A 16,752-nucleotide genomic window follows, 5' to 3' on the forward strand; every position below is an offset into this window, starting at 1 on the left:
GAGAGACAAAAAAGGAGAGGAGGTGGGGGGGGGGGGGGGAATTGTGTTGTAATAGAAAAAGGCTGGACCCAAAAAGAGATTGTGGTTTTGAGTCCTAACTGGATGATTTTGGGCAAGTCAGGTAATCTTTTTGGTTTCTGTGCAGATCAAATTAAATCATGTATATAAATCAAGTACTACACAAATGTCATTTATTACTATTATAAAAGGAGACACAAGTGATATTGTTAGATAAAAATATTAAAAACCATCAAGTCAGAAGGAGAATATGAACTGTGTCTTCTGATACAGATTATAAAACTGTTACATAGTCAAGACATGGTAAAGAAATAATCTGGAAATTATCTGTGGGAAATTTCATTCAAAAAAAAAAAAAAACATAGAACCTCTGATAATTGCTTTTTATTACTTGGCCGATTGACAATTTCATCCTCATATAAAAAAGGCAATAAAGTAACTAGTATTCAGGATAATTCTGACCCAAAAGTAAGAATGAGTTGGTATATGGAAATAACATGAACTTTGACCGTGATTAACCATGCTGTTGCAAAGTTTCTAATAATCAAAAAAGGGGAAAATTGAGAACAGATACACACCCTAGATTTCAGGAAAGATTTCAAAACATTCAGGTAAGAGAAGACAATCCTATGGCCTAGAATCTTAAAGGGATAGTCATAATTTTTTTTAAAGCTTATCATCCCTGGCTTTCTGAGAATAGAATGGCAAATGATTAACCAATCTATAAGCATTTATTCAGCCTCTATTCTATGTCAAGTACTGAGTAAAGAAGTAAAAACATTATGAAAAATCAAGAAAGAATAGAATCAGACCAAAAGAATGAAAAAATAGAAGACAATGTGAAATATTTTGTTGGAAAAACAATTGATCTGGAAAATAGATTCGGGACAGATAATTTAAAAATCATTGGACTCTCTGGGAATAGAAAATAAAAAAATAACCAAGGAGCCATGAAAGCAGAACAGTACAGTGGAAAGAAGGCTGAACTGGTAAGAATCCTTGATCCATAATCTTTGCTCTATTTCCTGCATGTGTGATCTTGGGCAAGTCAATTAACTATTTTAGCCTTCTAGTTTCCTCACCTCCTAGAAAATGAGGGTGCAGATTTGATGACCATTAAAATCCCTTCCATCTTTAAATTTCTGATTCTATCCTCAAAAAACACATATACTTGCAAAGAAAACTGCTAATTTGAAAAGGCAAGTGCAGAGGGTAAGAATATGAAAAGATGAGTATGAAAGAATGGAATAGATCTGTACAACATATCCAGGAGGATAAAGTCCAGCACAAATTAAAGGGACAGCTCAAGTGTGTGAGAAGTTCATGACATGAGGTTAATCAAGCACCAAGAGACACTAGACTTGCATTTGGTGTCCTGCTTCTGCAGCTAAAGAAATGACATTTGAATTACAAAGGGTAGGTAAACATGGTGAAGAGAAAACCAAAGCTCAAGGTGATGAGGAAATAGTAAGAGCCTAAGCCTCAGCTCCTTTCCAGGAGTTTAAATCTCTAAGCTCAAATGAATCACATTCCTGTGTTCCTAAAGAATGTGCAAGCGTGACTGAATCACTGACAGTGATTCTTGAGAAACTGTAGAAAATAAAAAGTAAGAAAGATGCAGGAAGATGGGACATGAGGAAATATCCTGATATTCACAAAGGGGGAAAAGATACATATGTGGAAATGATAGACCAGCAAGCCTAACATCAATCCCCAGCAAAATTCTGAAGGGATTAATAAACAGATGGCTTCTGAACAGTGTTAATTCTGATCTTAAAAATTGTAAATAAACCCTGCAGCTTGGAAACAAACCAAAATCATAAAGACATATGGTACAATGGAAAGACTACTACATTTGTTGTAATAAGATATGACTTCAAATTCCTCTACTGATAAGCTTTATGTGACCTTGGTGTTCCTGGGTCTCTTTCCTTCTCTGTAAATGAGAGAATTGGTCTTAATCTTTCTGTTATAGATCTATGATCCTAGGTTAGTGCCAGAATCTCTATCTCTAGCCTGCTTTTCAGTCAGTGTTTTCAGATGCTCAAAGAAATACAAGTACTCATCTTAACCTCTTATCTTAAACATTAACCAAGATAGCCAGGTTTCCAGATTCTGGCAAATAAGTCAAAGCTTATGAATCAATCAACAAACACTGATTAAACATTTACTATGTTCCAGGTACCATGCTAGGTTGATGGGGGTACAAAGTCAAAAATGAAAAGTCTATCCTCAAAGAAACATTCTACTGAGGGAAATGTGTCAATCATTCATGCTATTCCCTCTCCAGTCGCTGCCTTTGCACAGGCTTTCCTCTACTTTGAATGAGCTTCCTCTTCCTCTTCCTCTTCATTTCATAAAATCCCTAGTTCCTTTCAAAGGTCAGTTCAAGTTTCACTTCCTATTTGAAGTCTTTCATGATCCCCCCAGTTTTCTAGTACTCCCAAACTACTTTTTATTTACTTGGTGTATTTCTTGTATTTGGTTGTTTGCATGCTGCAGTCATCCCCATTGGACTGTGAGCGCCTCTAGAGCAGCCTTTTCTCTCTCTCTTTGCATCCTCAGGACTTAGCACAGTGCCCTTGACAGAAATAAGTTAGTTTGAAAAACCTAGAAGACATGCATCTGGAAATGTGTATATACAATTGAATGTATGTATGTATGTGTGTGCATCTAGGCATATATAAAATAAATGTTTCTATGTTATGTAGGTGTTCCAATATATTTGGGAGTCATTTCCATAGAGATGAGAACTGAATCCATGATAGCCATTAACCCATGACAGGATACAGGGAAAATATGTAGAGCAGAGGATTCAAGGAACTCCTATTTAGGAGCTAGAACATAAAATATCCAAAAAAGAATGAGGAACTTCCAGGCAGAAGAGTTTCAGGAAAACACAAAGAGGGGAAAATATCTAGAAGTGGTATCAAACACTGCAGATAAGACTAAGAAGCCTGAGAACAGGAGGAAAAGGCCATTAGAATCAACAAGAACAAGAACACTAGTAATAGGCAAGAATACCTCTGAAATCAAGAGGCTGAAAAGTGAGGAGAGAAAACAAAATCAATAATGTTGACTCTTTAGAATGTTTTTACCTAGTTTGGATGCAGAAGGGAGGAGTGATTTAGGGCACAATCATTTCCTTTTCCTGACATCTTCTGAAACAGGTCTTTCTGCAATAGTCAAGTGTCAACCCTACTAGCGGGTATCACAAAATTCTCACTGCCCCTCTATAACCCAACCCCCCCCCCACACACACACACACACAAAATAACACTCTACCTAAGTATAAAATTAATTTTATCTAAATAAAGTAGCCAAAGCTAGGTTTTTGCCAAGCAATAGCTTTGGAAAAGTGTAATATTCTCTCTAAAATGTAATATTCTCTTGTTGGGGTTTTCTTGGGGTCTCTGGAGGCAGCCTTCATTTTAGTTCAGAGTAAACACTACACAAGTGCAGCCAGAGGTTAAAGTCCAAATCCTTTCCTGGGGCCTGGTTAGCTTTCTTATAGTCCAGATCCTTTATTATCTCCTTCCTGGGGTTGGGCAGCTTTCTGAAGAGCCTTTCAGTCTGGCGTTGGTTCGGAGAGCTTGCGTTCCCACCTGCCTTCTCTGGCTTCTGAATCTTCCTGACTAAATCCTGGCTGAAGCTCTGAGAGCTTCTAATGTGCTTGTCTTTATGGCCCTGAGAGCTTCTGGCTTATATGCCCCACACTGAGTATACACCAATCATTATATTAGGAAACCAATTTTTGTTGTAGGATTAAATCAATGCTAAACTAGATCTAACCATTGTCTCCTCAATTCCACTTAGTACCTTGTTTCAAGTTCTGGCCCATAACATGGCCTTATAGGATTAAATCAATCATACTGAATCATGCTAAATTAGATAACTATTGTCTCTATCAATTCCATTGACTTAGTACCTTGTAAGAATCCTTTGTTTCAAGTTCAGAGTTCTGGCCCATAACAGAAAAGAATTCTGACAGGTATGTTTTAGGTGTCAAAAAGTAATTTCTGAGAAACTAATACTATAAAGAGAATCTGAGCTTCAAAATTCCTTGACAATTGGCATGAGACAATTTCCAATAGGCTTCTTCCTATATTTTAAAATCCTAACTAGGAATAATTTAGCAGTCATTTAGTTACCTATATAAATTCCTAGTTTAGGTAATTCTCAAAGCTACTATTTTCTTGTGTCTCTAACTGTGTGTGTGTGTGTGTGTGTGTGTGTGTGTGTGTATACACATATATATGTATATATACCATATACATAAAATACCATATAACTTCATATGTAGTTTTGGGGAATCACTTTGCCATTCTGGGTCTGTTTTCTAACTGTAAAATGAAGAGTTTGGATTAATGATCCCTAAGTGCCTTCCAAGTCTAAGCACCCGATTACATATACTACTCAGATAAGCAGCCAGTCAGTAAACTATAACCTTTCCATAACAAAAGACCATCTTTGCTCCAAGACCTATCAGCCTAACCATCTGTCCTGCCTCACAGATCCCCAGTGATTGCCATATGTCCAGATGATGCACTCTAAGGCCCTTTGGGCCTTTTCATCTACCCTTTTCTGGGATCCTTAGGTCTTTCAATAAGCTCAGCAACTGAACCTTCCTTATATGTGTTGTTTCTTCCCATTAGAATAAGTTTCTTGAGAATAAGGTTTCACTTTTGTATTTGCATCTCTAGCACTTGGTGACTGATGCATAGCAAGTGATTAATATAAATGCTCATATGCTTCAAAAGCTCTGTGATTTCATAAAGGCATGCAATCCCTCCACTGATGTAGACTGTGACCCTTCAATGCCTCAGGAAAGTTTCATGAGTTGCTATAGCCAAAATTCATCACAATCATCCATCAACTGACCAACCTCTTAACTAGGTCAGTATTTTGATGACATCTTGTCTGAGGAAACAGTGCCACCTGGAGGCTGCCACTTGTGCATCCAAATCCTGTTACTCTGCAATTATAGTGTACCTCCAACTCAGTGGACAGTCAAAACTGAAGAACCACATTAATAAGATACTTTTCAAAAGTTATTTTGTTTATTTGCATCGTAAGTCTATCATATTTTTAAATCAAAACATAAAAGCCTCATTTCTGGGGATCTCAGTCTCAAAATTAAGAGCTGGACAGGATTGGAAAGACTTCATCCAAACTTCCCATTTTATGAGTGAAAGATCAAGTCACAGAGAACTGAATAGATTTGTTCAAGTAATACAATAAACTAAGAACAGGCCTGGAACCTGGGTCTCCTGATTCTCAACTCCATATTAATTTTACCATAATCCTTTTCAGTCTCTCTTCTCTTCCTTATAGGAAAACTTTCTACATTCCTTTTTCTCAAACTTTCCAATCAAGTTTGCTCTCTATATGGGGTCTGATTTTTCTCAAAGCAATGCTTTATTCAAGCCTCCTTTAAAAAGTTTCTTCTCTTTAACAGATCTGCCATTCCAATCCTTTCCTCAGGAGATCCCTAATCATAAGAGTCCCTCAGGGTACATTCTCTCCCTTCTGGGTGCTAGTAGAGCAAAGCTTCTATTTGTTCTATCAAACAATTCATAGGCTACCTTATCAAGGTTAACAGACATCTTACCCACCTTAGCCACAAAAAAAGGGGGAATAGTCAAGAGTGTAAGCCTTGCCTATCCTATGCATCATAAGATACAAAAATATTCACTGGAGAATAACAGATTAAAGGGGCCAAGTCCTATTGAGAACACGAAACACAATCTTGTCAGTTCTTATGTTTTGGAAGTAGAGTATGCTTTTCAGCCATAAGGGATTCCTCCTCCAAAGTGCTGTACCGGTCAGATAGCAGAAATAACTTCTGACAAAATAAATCACTGTTCTTTACAACAGGCCTGAGAGGCATTTAAGTTCTATCCTTGGTAATCCATTCTTTCAGTCTCTTGGAATAATAATGCTTCCTGAAATGATATTTTTAAAAAATTAATAATAAAAGAGGCATTTTTCCAAAATGTGAATCTGACCTTCACTTTCTCTTTAAGAAGGTGGCCAGATTGCTTGTGAGATACTAAATAATATAAATAATAAAATTCAGAGAATTTTTTTTCTTTCTTTGAGTTACAATCGTCTCACAATGAAACAAGTAGTCCTAATAAGCATCCTTGGTTAATTACAACTGGTTATTATTCCAATGAGAAACCAGATCCTTTCTTCTGACTGGTTCCTGACTTCTGAGTAAGGAAAAAAAGCAAGTAAAGTCGTCAGAATGAAGAGGGCTAAGCCAGCCCTGTGAACCAGAGGGCTAACTTAACAGGGAAAGTTGGCCCTACCTAAGATAGAACTGGAAGCAAGGGAAGGGGAATAGTTTGTACTAAGAGATGAAAGAAGAATTGTGAGACAATGGGAAAGTGGTGATTCCAATAACAAAAACCACTCTAACTATCACCAAATAGAAGCCAACAAGTATGTATTAAGCACCTATTATGTGCTAGACACTAGGCTACAAAGTGGAGGGATAGGTGAAACAAGAAAATTTTTAATTTTCTGTACATCTGAGTTTGAAAATGGGAAGTAAAAGCCAATTTTACTTCTGACACTACCCCAGAGGAGAGAGTGGGCAAAATTGCAATCCTGGAGAAGTTTATTAATAACTCTTACTAACATATTTTTGGTCATGAAATAAACAAAAATTTCTGGACTACAAAGGTTCAACTTTGATGCCGAAGAGGCAATCACAGAATTTCAGAGTTAGAAAGTACCTAAAAGTTACCAAGTCATACCTCCCACCCAATGAAGGAATCACTGTACATCTACCTGGAAAACACAAGATACAACAAATGATTTCCTACTGGATGCACAAGCTAGGAACAATTGGAAAAGGTTTCTTTGTGTTGTTCTGGGCATGTTTTAACCAGAAATAGGGGTATCTTTAAATCTCACTAACCATCTCTAGGGAGAGTCAAAATATCCCCAGAAAAGGTCATCTAGACCCTACTTGAACACCTCCAGTGTCAGGAAACTCACTGTCTCACAAGACTGGCCATTCCAATTCTGCAAAGTTCTAGCTATTGTTAAAATTCTCTCTTTAGAGTCACACTGTAGTTAACCCTTCTTTCATGTGGAAACTCTTCAGATATTTGAGGACAGTTACTGTCACTAAGTCACTAAGGCCTCTCTCTGGCAGTGTAAAATTTCCTAGTTCCTTCAGCTGAGGTTCTGAATCTACTCAACATCCTGGCTATGTTCTGAATGGATACCAATTTCCCCCTCCTCCTTTCAAACATGACACAGAAAAAAATAACATGAAATACAAATGAGATTCATAGGAAGAAGAGTCAAATCCTAAAATCCAGCTTTCTTAGTTCCCATTATATAAACATTCAGAACTCAACTCAAAATTCCTAGAATAGGATAAAATGTTTCTAAAAAGGCAGTGGCTAATAACATTTAAGAGAGAAAAACAAATTAAAGAAATGTGTATTTCTCAACATGTACGGTAATGAAATGTTTCTAAAAAGGCAATGGCTAATGATCTTTAAGAGAGGGAAAAACGAAAAAACAGAGAAAAACAAAGAGAGGGAAAAACAAAACATAGTTCTTAACATGCATGATTGGAAAAGCTTAAAGGATAGCAGGCACCCCAGTAAGCATAAATGAAGAGAACACAGCAGATCATCAAGTACCCTAGTGTAGCTTTTCTACTTTAATAAAGGATTTTCCTTTATATTATGCCTCAGAAAGCCTGTTGGTCCTTCTCCTCAAAGGCTCCTTGGCATCAAACACAACAGTCCCATGATTCTGAAAAGTGTCATTTATTGGAAAGGTGATATGCAGGAAGTCCACTTAGTAATTTTAGGCCAACTAAGGTGCTGTAAACTCCCTTCAAAAAATATCCTTCCCACAGGGAAGTTGGATGCCAGTTCCCCACTAAGTCAGTGTCCCTGATTTCCTGGTCTGGAATCAGAGACCACTTCCTCCTGGGACACAGCTCCCAAAAAGCCCTGGAAGCAGAAGGAAATAATATTTTTCCTGCAGATAACAGGAAGTCCCCTGAGACGCCCTGCTCCACTCCATCTCTTGTCCTGCTAATGTGGCACATTTTCTGCCAAATCTCATTCAAGCCAGGGATATAGGACAGTCTTTGTATAAAGTCAAATTCCATGATATTCTGGCACGAAGTTCATCAAAATTAATAGGTATCTCCAGAGAATGGCATAAGTAATTATGCCTGAAGAAGATTCCTTACACTGATGGTATGGCTTTCACTGGAAGACAGGACTATTTAATCTTAGCAAGGGCAGCTGCTCTTCTTTCTGTGTTCTGAAACAAGGCCCGGATTAAAGCCTTCACTTCACCAGAGGAGAAGGCAGTTGCCAAGGGACCCTTCCCATCAGCCCACCTGGAAAACAAAAAATACAACAAATGATTTCCTACTGGATGCACAAGCTAGGAACAATTGCAAAGGGTTTCTTTGTGCTGTTCTAGGCATGTTTTAACTGGTCACAGAAACATCTGCTTAGCTCCCTAACCATTTCTAAATAGGGTCAAAAGCAAGGAGGGATAAAGCAAATAAGTATGTCGCCAGATAAAGAAAACAGAGGTCCATAGATTATGTAGCTGAGGCAGTCTGTTTCCCCTTACTCTGAAATCACTCAATCTGCAAACAGAAACCGTAAAAACCTAGAAGCAGATAGATACTGTATTTAATAAGTTCAAGAACACAGTCTGCTGAGCAAAAGACTATTTGACAAGAGTTACTGAAAGTATAAAACAGAATGGCAGAAAATAGACTTAGACCAATAGTATATACCATATACCACAATAAAATCTAAATGGATAATCAACCTATAAGTAAAGGTCACATCAGAAAAAAATTAAGAAAATGGGAGGAGTTAAACTTTTAATAACTATGGTCAGAATAAGAATATAACCGAGACCTCAAAGACAAAGAGTCAATTTTGATTATAGAATAAAAATTTTGCATAAACAAAATGAATATAGCAAGACCAAGGAGAAAAGCTGTCAAGAGAGTAAAAGATCTTTGCTATTCTTCTGGTAAAAACATAACACTGTCTCTTTCTAAAATATCCAAGAGACTCTCCCTTTTTTTAGATCTAGGGAGAATACCAGCTTTTCAGATTTTGTTACCCCTAAAAATCTATAGGAGTTTATATCCCACCCCCAAGTAATATTTCCTTCCCAGAGTGGTCTGGTAAATAACAAAATTTATAGGTCAAAACCTTTTGCTAAGTATTTAATCAGAAGTACTTTAACAAAGTAAGTAGGAATTTTGTTTACATGTCTCTATAATGGGGAATCTAAAGGAAATCAGCTCAGAGACAATTGTTTACTGGTCTAGCCTAGTCATATCAAAAGAAATAAATGGCCAAGGTGATTACAAAGAAAGAAGGATCTAGGACCAACACAAATCACAAACCACATCCCACTAAACCAAGAGATGTAGCCTTTGAAGATAATATGATATCTAGCAGCAGAGGAATGTATCACACATACCTAGAAAGAGACTGCCAATAGAATTGCAAAGGTATTTGTGGCTATGTAATTGAACCAAAGCTACCGTGTAACAACACACTCTATAATCTATTATAACCAAGATTAAATGATGGTGGTGAGCAGGAAACAGCAAAGAAAGCTGTCTTTTGATAATGTCTTTCTCAATATCAAATAAATAGTGAATTCTTTTCTAGAAGGATATATATATATATATATAGTGCATAAACCTTGAAAATAGAACCTCATGCAGAAAAATTATTCAGCAGTCTCTGGTAGGCAGCATGCATACTGCACACATATAGCTCATATTCATTACAGTGAAAAGTCCTTGTAATTAATTCAAGAGTAGTCACTTTCATTCATGTTTCAGAAGACTGCAACAAAATTCTTGCTGATTACCTATACATGTCAGATTCCCAATTACTTAGCAGAAACCAAAAGAATATTAAAGAGGGGTTTGTATATTACCTAGTTTAAGAAAGTAGCTTCAATAATAAGGAGATGTAAGATATAATTTATTAAAGGAAAGAACTCAACTATTACCATTTGAAAGGAAAAGCTTTCAGGTCTTGATAAAGTCAAGAAGCAAAGTAAATCACTCTGAATTAAAGCCACCAGAGAAAAGTTACACATACCGATCTCCAATTTCTTGCAGACTTGCTTGCAGCAGCAGCATCAACTCTTTGAACGGCATCCATTTGGGCACATAGACAGGAACCTCTTCTTGAAATTTCTTATTTTCATTTTCGTCAGGTAATGGTGTAAACACCTGGGGTCCTTCTTCTACTATTGTTCTACATAAAGAGTATAATCTGTCGCCATCTTGGGTAGAGATGTCCTGCCATAGAACATAAAGGGAAAGAAGTGGATTGTGTTGAAAATGGAGAAAAAGCACTGATGAATCTTCAATGCTCTCTACCCAAGCATGTTAGCTGAAACTATACATCATTCCAGCCAATTTTAGCACATCATGTCAGACACTAGATTTCATCAGCTTCCTGACACTATTCCTAAGTTAGAATGACATGTAAATACATTTCAACAGATTGTCAGCAATTTATTTGCCTGCCTATTTCTTCAGTAGAATGTGGCGCAGCTTGCTGCAGAGCAGTGAGCATTAGTACAAATAAGAGCTTGGGCAATTTATGCTTCAGAGACATCAGCTGGCAAAGCCAAAGCAATTTTCCTATAGATATATACATGATTCAAACTGATACACAATATGGAATAGGCATCTTTTGGGGATTGAGAGTCAAATCTAAATCTAAAACAAAGAAAAAGATCACTATGTGGACAGATATAAGACATGTAGTCTTTTTTTTTGCCTAAATGATATAACTAGAATTGTTGCTCATTATCCCTGGCAAAATGACAGTGTGGAAGAAGAGCTCACTTCATTTGGACACTTAGTGAGCCAAAGCATGACACTTACCTCTAAGGTAGTGATTCTGCCGATGATCTCAGCAATGGCTGTATTAAGTAAGGTCCCCATAGCTTTGCAATATATATTTACTGGAAGCACATCTTGCCACACAACTCCAAGTCTTTTTAACTGATGTAGTACCTAGTAGCAGAACACATTTATTTACTTTGGAGTTCAGGTGTGGGTTTTTTTTTTTTCACAGATCCAAATTTAAAATATTTTCTAAGGCCTCATTTTCACATAGCTAAAGAAAGAAATAATCAAAAACACAAGTTTTTAAAATACTTAACATTCATGTACTTCTGCTGGCTAAAAAGCAGCCCAATATACAGATGGGAAAACTACTTAAGTCCCTAGAGTGAGGTAGAAGGAAAAGAGAATGGATCAGAATTGGAAACTATTGATTACAGTTTCCCCCAACCTTGATCAGGCCTTTAATTAGTCAGTTAACAACTTATACATACACACACACACATACACATACACATACACACACATATATATATATAATATATATATAACCCTCCTGGTTAAAAAGAAATCAACCCATCCCACTGGCCCAATGGGACAAGATAAAAGGAGGGGCCTTAAATGTGGTAGCAAAAGACATGAATATTCATTAAGAAATCTGTTTTTCACATCTTCTCTGTTACATAAAATGGGATCTCCAAGAGCAAGAAAGAAAGCACTTAGCTATGTACTGCCCCACCTGCCGAACTGCTCTGCTTGCTGCAGAATAGTTATCTTCATCATCCATATTTGAAAAGTTCCTTGCACTTGATAGTCGTTCCAGAAGCTCTCCCTTTTGTGCCCTCATCTGGGCCAGGAAACACTCTGTCCCTATGTGAAGAAAGAAGACATAAAGACTGGACACTGCTAAATTTCATGGTGCAAAACCAAGGGGGAGAGAAAAGAAACTAAGGGCCTGTCTTGTGTATCTGGAGACAAATGTTAGATAGCATCATCAGTCCAATGAGAAGTTCACCAAAAATTAACTTCTAATACAGCAGCCACTTTCTCCCAGTTCAATAAAGAATCCATGTGCAGTAGTTTGCCCAAAGACAGAATCAGCGACGAAAAATCACTGCTTAAGTCCACCTTTTACAGCAGGGGAGGCTACACGTTATTCTGATATCTCTACACCACCTAAGGGAAAAGTCAGGAATTGAAAGACTAAGTGATCTGTATAGATTTTCTGCTTTTGTCAGGCTATCATTATAGTAAATATATTAGTTTATCCCACATTTCATTTCTTTTGATTTTTAATAATCTCAAGAACAGCTTAAGGGGGTGGGGGGTAATCTCTCCTGGGTTTTGCAGTAGAGCAAGCTCTGACATTAAAGTACCATTACCAACAATGCTAATGGAATTGTCACAATACAAATCTCATTACATGTCATTCTGCTGACATAACTCTGATCTGGTATATTCACTGCACGCCTGCAATGCAGTGGGAACTCTAATGTACCATGAAATCATGTCATGAAAAGTGTGCTGGTACAAAGGCTGCCTTCATTTTGTAAAATTAAATAACCACTCACAATCGCAAATTAAATCACCATACACTCTCTAATCTAGCTCAGAACCACCATCCCATTTCCAACTCTCTCATTTGTAATTTACTAAGATGGTGGGCTAAGGTTTGATGCCATCAATCATGCTTTCTGATATTAAAGGTTCAAATTACCAAGTCTCCTGAAACCTGGTACAAGATCCACAAAAGTAGTGGTGCCATCACAAAGAACAGGGGCAAGGCGTAACTTGAACTGATGCCCTAGGGTCAGTAAGTGATGAGCGATGTACATGCAGTTGTTGTGATGAATGGCAGCCAGCTGGGGAAGTTTCTGAAGGTTCTCCCTAAGCAGAAGGAAGTAAAAAGAGGAAACCAATCAATAGTCACATAAGGATAAATGATAAGGAAAACAAATCCCCCGACCCCTCTGCACAGTGCAATGAGTTTCCAATTGACAAAGGTCAGGAACAGAAAGTTTAAATGCTCTAGATCACTAATAATTAGAGAAATGTAAATTAACTTTGACATTTCATCTCCCACCCATCAGAATGGGAGAAATGATTAAAAAAAGAAAAATGATAAATGCTATATTTATCTGGTCTGGAAAAAAAAACAACAGGTATTTTAGCATATTGTCGCTGGAGCTGTGAACTGGTTTGGCCATTCTGAGAAGTACTTTGGAAATAAGGCTCAAAAGTTACTAAACTGTGCAGCATACTAGCAATACTACTAGAACTATATCCTAAAGAGATTAAAGAAAATATATGTATACACACACACAGAGCAGCAACAGCAGCTACAGCTCTCTTGGAATGTTCATCAACTGTGGAATGACTGAACATGTTGTAGTATATAAATGTAATGGAACACTATTATGCTATAAGAAATAATGAAGAGATCAGAGAAACCCAGGAAGATCTGTAGTCATGATGTAAAGTGAGCAAAACCAGGAGAACAGTTATTTATAAAATAACAATACTGTAAAGGCAAAAAACTGAAAGACTTAAGAAATCTAATCAATACAATTATCAACCATAGTTCCAAAGGAATCCTAATATACTACCCACCTCATAAAAGAGAAAGGATGGACTCAGAATATATACACTGAGACATATATACATAAACAATATTGCTTGACTATACATATTTTCTACAAAGATTTTATTTTTCTTTCTTTTTCAGTGGGGAAGAGAAAGATGGGAGGAAAGGGCAGATTTGTCTTCATTTTTAAAAAACAAAATTTAGCCTTAAAAGAATGCAGTGAAGTTGCACATGATGCTCTTTACAATTTAATAGTGTGAATATAATTGTCAATACAAGACGACTTTTCTCTGAACTTTTTCCAATTATAGTCAGTTTAACTGAGCTTAACACTTAATTGGTCAATAATTGTTTCTTATTTTTTCAACTAGATTTCTTGTCTCCTGAAGGCAGGAATTGATATTAAACTTCTACTGTGTTTTTCACAATAGCAGACTCTCAATTGAATTAATTCTCAATTGACTGCTAAGTGGAATACAAAAAGGCTTAAGAGTCAAGAGTCAAACATCCAGGAAATATTCCCAATGTCATAAAGCCAGAAGATAGAGAAAAATTCAATATATCTAAAAAGTGAAGAATACTCCTGGCCAAAGAAACACCAAGATCAAAAGTCTAGATAAATACCTAATAATGTGATTTTTAGCTCAGCCAAAGGCTTTTCTATCTTTTCATTTAAATGATTAAGTGGTTGGCGAGAAGAACCTCAAATCCAAGCAAACAAAAGGGTCAAAAATTAAAAGTAATCAGAATTCATTTCTGCAGTACAGCTATTCTTACTTTAGAACAACTCCTTTTAGTGAAATATACATTTACACATTTTTTACAAAATGATTCTTTTTTCTAAAGAGCAAGTACTTTAATTGACATGTCACTAAAAACATCTAGTTGACAAACTTTTAGAATCTTTGAGACTTAAGTGTGTAGTGATTTTTGAATCACAAAACTTAAAACATTAAATCCTGAAGACTAAAAGGGTTTTTTTGGTTGGTTTTTTGTAATTTATACTGACAGAAACTTTACTACAGGGGCAATCTCAAATAAACAGGGATGATTTATTTACACTAACAGTTAAATACACTCTGAGCCTACTGTGAAAAGTAGGAGGCCATATCTGGCAAATTTCCAAGAAAAGTCTTAAAACAGTGAATGTGTAAAATCTCCCTCAAAGGAAAAATACAATGCATTTACTAGCCATTATTCAAGCCAGCACTTATTTACAAGACATAGCAATGTGTGGCCAGTTCTATAGCTCCTGTACTTTAAGTACCAGTTCCCTTCTCTTTTAGCCCCCACCAAACTTTTAAAGGGAGCACAACTTGGTCAAGATCAAAGTAAAGACCTCAGGCTATCCCCCATGGCTAAGATTGAAAACTATCACAATATAGTCATATGACTTGGGCCTCAAATCTTGCCACTGTCAATCTCTTCATGCAAACTTTGGACAAGTCATTTAACTTATGGGGCCTAAGTTTCAACTGTAAATTGGAAGAATGGGGGAGAACATGTTCTAAATGGTCTCTAAACAGTTCCTTCCAGTTCTACATCTCTCTGTGTGCAAAAATGTAAAGTAACTTAGGAAGGAAAAAGCACCAACAATTGGGAACAAAAAGAGAAACTTGGTATAGCTCAGGTGAGAAAATCCTTAAAGGCAGTTAGGGATTACAAGTAGATGTTAAGAGAGGCAGAATCCAAGGCATGGGAGGCAGTTTGTGCCCAGAGAAAAGGGATAGAATGGCATGAGCCACATTAAATAGGCCAGGACAGGAGGAAGCCAGGGGGCAGAGGCCAAGCAGAGCAATCTATATTCACAGAGACAAGGAAGAGCCACCCAAGATTTTTTAAGTGGGAAAATTACATGATCAGGTCTACAATGAGTAATGTCACTCTGCAAGATACATGGAAGACAGACTAGAGAAGGGGTAGATATAAGTTAAGGAGTGCAAGGGAAGATGATCAAAAGAATCTGGGCAGGAGGCAACAATTATGGCAACGGCTGTGTAACTGGACAGAAGGACATCGATAGGAGAGGCCTTGCAGAGAGAATCAATAAGATTGGGAACATGATTAGAAACAAAGGGCTAAAGGAGAAAAAAGAGCCAAGGATGAAACTATGGCCGTGAATCTATGAACCTAAAGAAAGATAGTACCCGCTACAGATTAAGGGAAGAAAAGATGAAGGATGAGAGTAATGAGATCTAAAAAATCTCAAATTATTAATAATAATAGTCCCATTTATTATACATGAGCTTAGAGGTTTCCAAAGTGCCTTACCTACAACAAATCTGTTAGCTATATCCATTCTGCAGATGAGGAAACTGAGCTCAGCAAAGTTAAAGGCTTTCTCTGGAGCTTCCAAGTAAAGAAGTGTCAGAAATGTGCTTGAATGCTAGTCTTCTGGCTCCACAGCTACTATTCCTTTCCCTCTCTCAGTCCACTTTTCCATAAACATCCTAACTTGCAATTATTGAAAACTTTCAAATCAACAAGTACTTTCATATACATAATCCTTTGACCTTTTCAAAAAACTTTAAAAACTGTATTAACTTATTTTTTTTTAAATCACAGAATCAGAGAATTTTAAAAGACAGAAAAGGATTTCACAGGTCATCTAATTCACCTGGTACCAAAATCATGAATCTAGTTAACAGCATTCTGCCCACCTGATACATTTCCCATATACACATTTAAAACTAGAAAAGGACCTTGAAAACTATTTTGTCCAACCCCCAACATTTTACAGATAAGGAAAATGAGGTTCAGAATACAAACTACAATCTGCCAGTGTTCCCAAAAGTCCAAACACATTCCGAAACATTTCTTATTCATATCAATAAATGTGATTTATATCTCTCCTGGTAATGTTGCACTTTCTCAGGACAAATAAAAAACACTCTGAATTCCATGAAAATAACACTAGAGGAATACAAAGATAAATAGAAACAGCTGTCTGTCTGCCTGCCTGCCTATCCATCTATCTATCTATCCAATTATCTACCTATCTATCTGGATAATCTCACTCTTCCTAAAAGAAAAGGTTGGGCTCATCCAAGAGGATCCTCAGAAATGAAATCGCATCATGGCCGAAGAAAATTGGTGTTACACATCAGAAACAAAATTTTCAGCAGGACCTTAAGAACTTAAGAACTTTCCTTCTCAACTACATTCCCAAGTCTATTGCCAAAGGGGCAAACAGCAGTATTTGAGACATATATTTTCCCTTTTCTCCCTATATCTACCCAATGATGGAAGTGTAGCAGAG

The 16,752-nt window shown here is 36.8% G+C and overlaps 1 protein-coding gene across 1 annotated transcript in view; it reads right to left on the reverse strand.

Annotated features, from left to right (window-relative positions):
* Nucleotides 1-7,798: 7,798 nt before the first annotated feature.
* Nucleotides 7,799-16,752, reverse strand: part of ZW10 (zw10 kinetochore protein) — a 36,096-nt gene continuing 27,142 nt past the window's right edge. The window contains exons 12-16 of the mRNA XM_012545007.3: nt 12,627-12,796; nt 11,649-11,779; nt 10,949-11,080; nt 10,152-10,354; nt 7,799-8,401 (exon numbers count right to left, since the gene is read on the reverse strand). Coding sequence (XP_012400461.1) covers nt 8,281-8,401; nt 10,152-10,354; nt 10,949-11,080; nt 11,649-11,779; nt 12,627-12,796 — 757 coding nt within the window. The 3' untranslated portion in view covers nt 7,799-8,280. The remainder of the gene's footprint in view (nt 8,402-10,151; nt 10,355-10,948; nt 11,081-11,648; nt 11,780-12,626; nt 12,797-16,752) is intronic.

The sequence above is a fragment of the Sarcophilus harrisii genome, chromosome 3 (assembly GCF_902635505.1).
Source record: "Sarcophilus harrisii chromosome 3, mSarHar1.11, whole genome shotgun sequence".
NCBI lineage: Eukaryota > Metazoa > Chordata > Mammalia > Dasyuromorphia > Dasyuridae > Sarcophilus > Sarcophilus harrisii.